Genomic DNA, 2792 nt, shown 5'->3' with positions numbered 1-2792 from the left:
ATCCTTATCAAACGAACAGGGAATGAAGCAGCACACCGTCTGGCTAAATATGCACTAAATTGTCCTATTTGCATGCGAGATGTTGTAATTGAGGATCAATAGGTTATGGCTTAGTATAAGAATTTAGTTTCACTTAAAAAAAAAAAAAAAAAAAAAGGGATAAATATAAAAAAGCCCTGTAAATTAACAACTATTTTTGAAGGAGTCCCATAATGTTCAAAAGGTGCTAAAGTAGCCAATCAAACTACCAAAGTGTGTCAAAAATGCCACATATTTTTTTATATTCCAATAATAACTTTATTCCTTAAAAAACTTAAATACAAAATTAATAAAATAAAAAACTAAAAATTTAATTTTTTCTTTTTTAAAAAAAAAGAAAAAAAGAAAGGGGCGGCTTTCCCTCTTTATATATATAGCAGTTTTGAAAAAACCTAAAACCGCTAATTATCGTAACCGCCTAGCACTAATTGCTAACCGCATTAATTGCACTAACCGCTAACCGCCTAGGCGGTTAGTGGTTAGTGCAGTTAATGCGGTTAGCAGTTAGTGGGCGGTTATGAACCACTGGGGTACTGGGCGAGCTCGGGAGATGTCCCGCATGCGCCCCCCGAAGCACGCCAGGGGCGCTTGTACAGGGCTAGTGCCCCTAGCGTCCTCAAATGGGGCGTTTGCTGTCCCAATGTTACAAGCATTCTTACTTTTTAGTGAAGTCATTTGCACAGTAAAATGTCCCCAAATGGTCACGTTTTATTAAAATGCCTCTATTTCAAGCATTACTAAACTGTGTTTTTATAGTGTTTATGTTAAAAAAAAAAAATCACAAATTTAATAGAATATAAAAATCAGAAAACCAGAAAGGGCAATAGAGATGAAAAAGTATAAACATAAAATTCTTCTACAATAACATGGACAAGCTTAGGAAAAAAAAAACCAAACAGTACAAGGAACAAAGGCATTTATTTTGAAAGCCCTGGGTGATCACGACCGTTGAACCCAACTCAAAAAATCTTGCAGCTCTTAGACAATGGGATCCCTCGAGACTAAATAAACTAATAATGGTGCATGTTACGTATAAACCATCAAGCTCGTTTCATCACAAAGAATGCAACCACGGCAACTCCAATGGACACCAACACTCCATGCCTAGTAAGACTTACTTCAGCAGCCGCATCTACTTTGGCAGCCTCAGACGGAGTCACCGGAGCATCCTCTTTTGTCGGCTTAGGCTTCGACGACGTTGGTGCGACTTCGGGGGCTAGCGCTGCTGCTACTTTTTTAGGCTTAGGATTGAAAATGTCCAACGGGAGAAGCACTTTGGTCACCTGATAAATGACAAGCTGGTCATCCGAATACAATGTGTTGCCCAATGTGGCGTTCACAAGGCCAGTCGAGATGTTCACTTGGTTTCCAGCAGTGGTAATGTTCAGCGGAAATGCACCGGCATCTCCGGCTTCTGTCGGCACTGGATTGCTCAAGGTTTGGAAGTTTGAGAGAGTAACAACGGTGTTCAAGATATGAAATTGAAGTAGTTGGGTCTTTTGTAGGTCAGAGAGGGAGTTTATAGTGCCCGCTTTAAGATTCGAAAATGCAGAATCTGTAGGGGCAAAGATGGTAAACCCATTGTTTGAATTGTTGAGCTGCCCATAGAGTTGCTTAGCCACACCTGTGCTCTTTAAGAGGCGGACAAAGACAGAGTACCCATGGGCCTTTTCAAGGATTTTGGTGACGTCGGTGGCACCGGTCTGCACCGGGACCAGGGCAGGCTGGGCTGGGGCTGGGGCTTTGGCGGCCGGCTGGACTGGGGGAAGGGCAGGCTGAGCCGGGGGACTGGCGGGCTGAGCCGGGGGATTGGCGGGCAGAGCTGGGGAGTCGGCGGGCTTGGCTGGAGCCGCAGCCGGCTGGGCTGTAGTTGTGATGCAATAGAAGAGAACCACAAGTAGAATTGAGAGGGAGGACAGAGCCTGTTTGGCCATCTATGTAGTGTTAATTTGGTTTGGGAAATTTACAAATGCTAGGGTGTTTTTTGCACGAGTGTTTGATATGTGTGGGAAGGAGGAGAGGGCTTTTATTGAGGGCGGGAGAGAGTTTAGTTAGGTGAAAGGGTACAATTATAGTTACAAATCCTTAGTTGTTTGCAGCTTACCTGTCTTGGAAAGGTGGAGGAATGAATTGATAGAATGAGAGCTTTTTGTTGATTTAGGGGATTGTTTGCTTGGGAAGCCCGGAAAAACAAGACGTATATGATTACATTGCTTTCACAGAGTACTGCAGAAAATGAGAGAATTGGCAATCAGTGGCCAGGGTCATTAGGTCCCTCTCTAAAATTCATACATGTAGTACATAAAACTTGTTTTTTTATTTCCTAATTAAATAAGAAAATTTAAGCAAATCCCAATAGAACCACATATAGAAGGGCAAATTTACATTCGCAGCTCAATATACCAGTTCTGTTCATGAAATTAAATGTGTCTAATTATTAATGAAACTTTTTTCTTTTTTTTGATGGGTCAGCACAAAGGGAGGAAAATGAGAATGAAGATTTTAATTAGTGACCTCCGCTTCATGAGGTGTGGTTTCCAGTCGATGGAAATACCTGTTGGAGACAATCATTAATGAAACTATATATGTGGCTTATCAATATTTAAAGATTTTTTTATTTTCCTTTTAAGAGTTAGGAGTTAGTAACCTTTAAGCTATATGAGTGCTTCAAGAGGGGCCAGTATGCTAATAATTAATTAATTAATTTTTTAATTTTTTATGAGTAGGTTAATATTTTATTTTCGGTTCATTTC

At 40.8% G+C, this 2792-nt stretch overlaps 1 protein-coding gene across 1 annotated transcript; it reads right to left on the bottom strand.

Moving 5' to 3' along the window:
* Positions 1-1079: 1079 nt before the first annotated feature.
* On the bottom strand, positions 1080-1973 carry LOC132163008 (fasciclin-like arabinogalactan protein 12). The gene has a single exon (XM_059573206.1). The coding sequence runs from the start codon at positions 1971-1973 to the stop codon at positions 1080-1082; it is 894 nt and encodes a 297-aa protein (XP_059429189.1).
* Between the last annotated feature and the right edge of the window lie 819 nt (positions 1974-2792).

This window comes from Corylus avellana, chromosome ca10 (assembly GCF_901000735.1).
Source record: "Corylus avellana chromosome ca10, CavTom2PMs-1.0".
NCBI classification, from domain to species: domain Eukaryota; kingdom Viridiplantae; phylum Streptophyta; class Magnoliopsida; order Fagales; family Betulaceae; genus Corylus; species Corylus avellana.
Note: the sequence above shows the minus strand (reverse complement) of the source record. Positions and strands in the feature narration are given on the sequence as shown.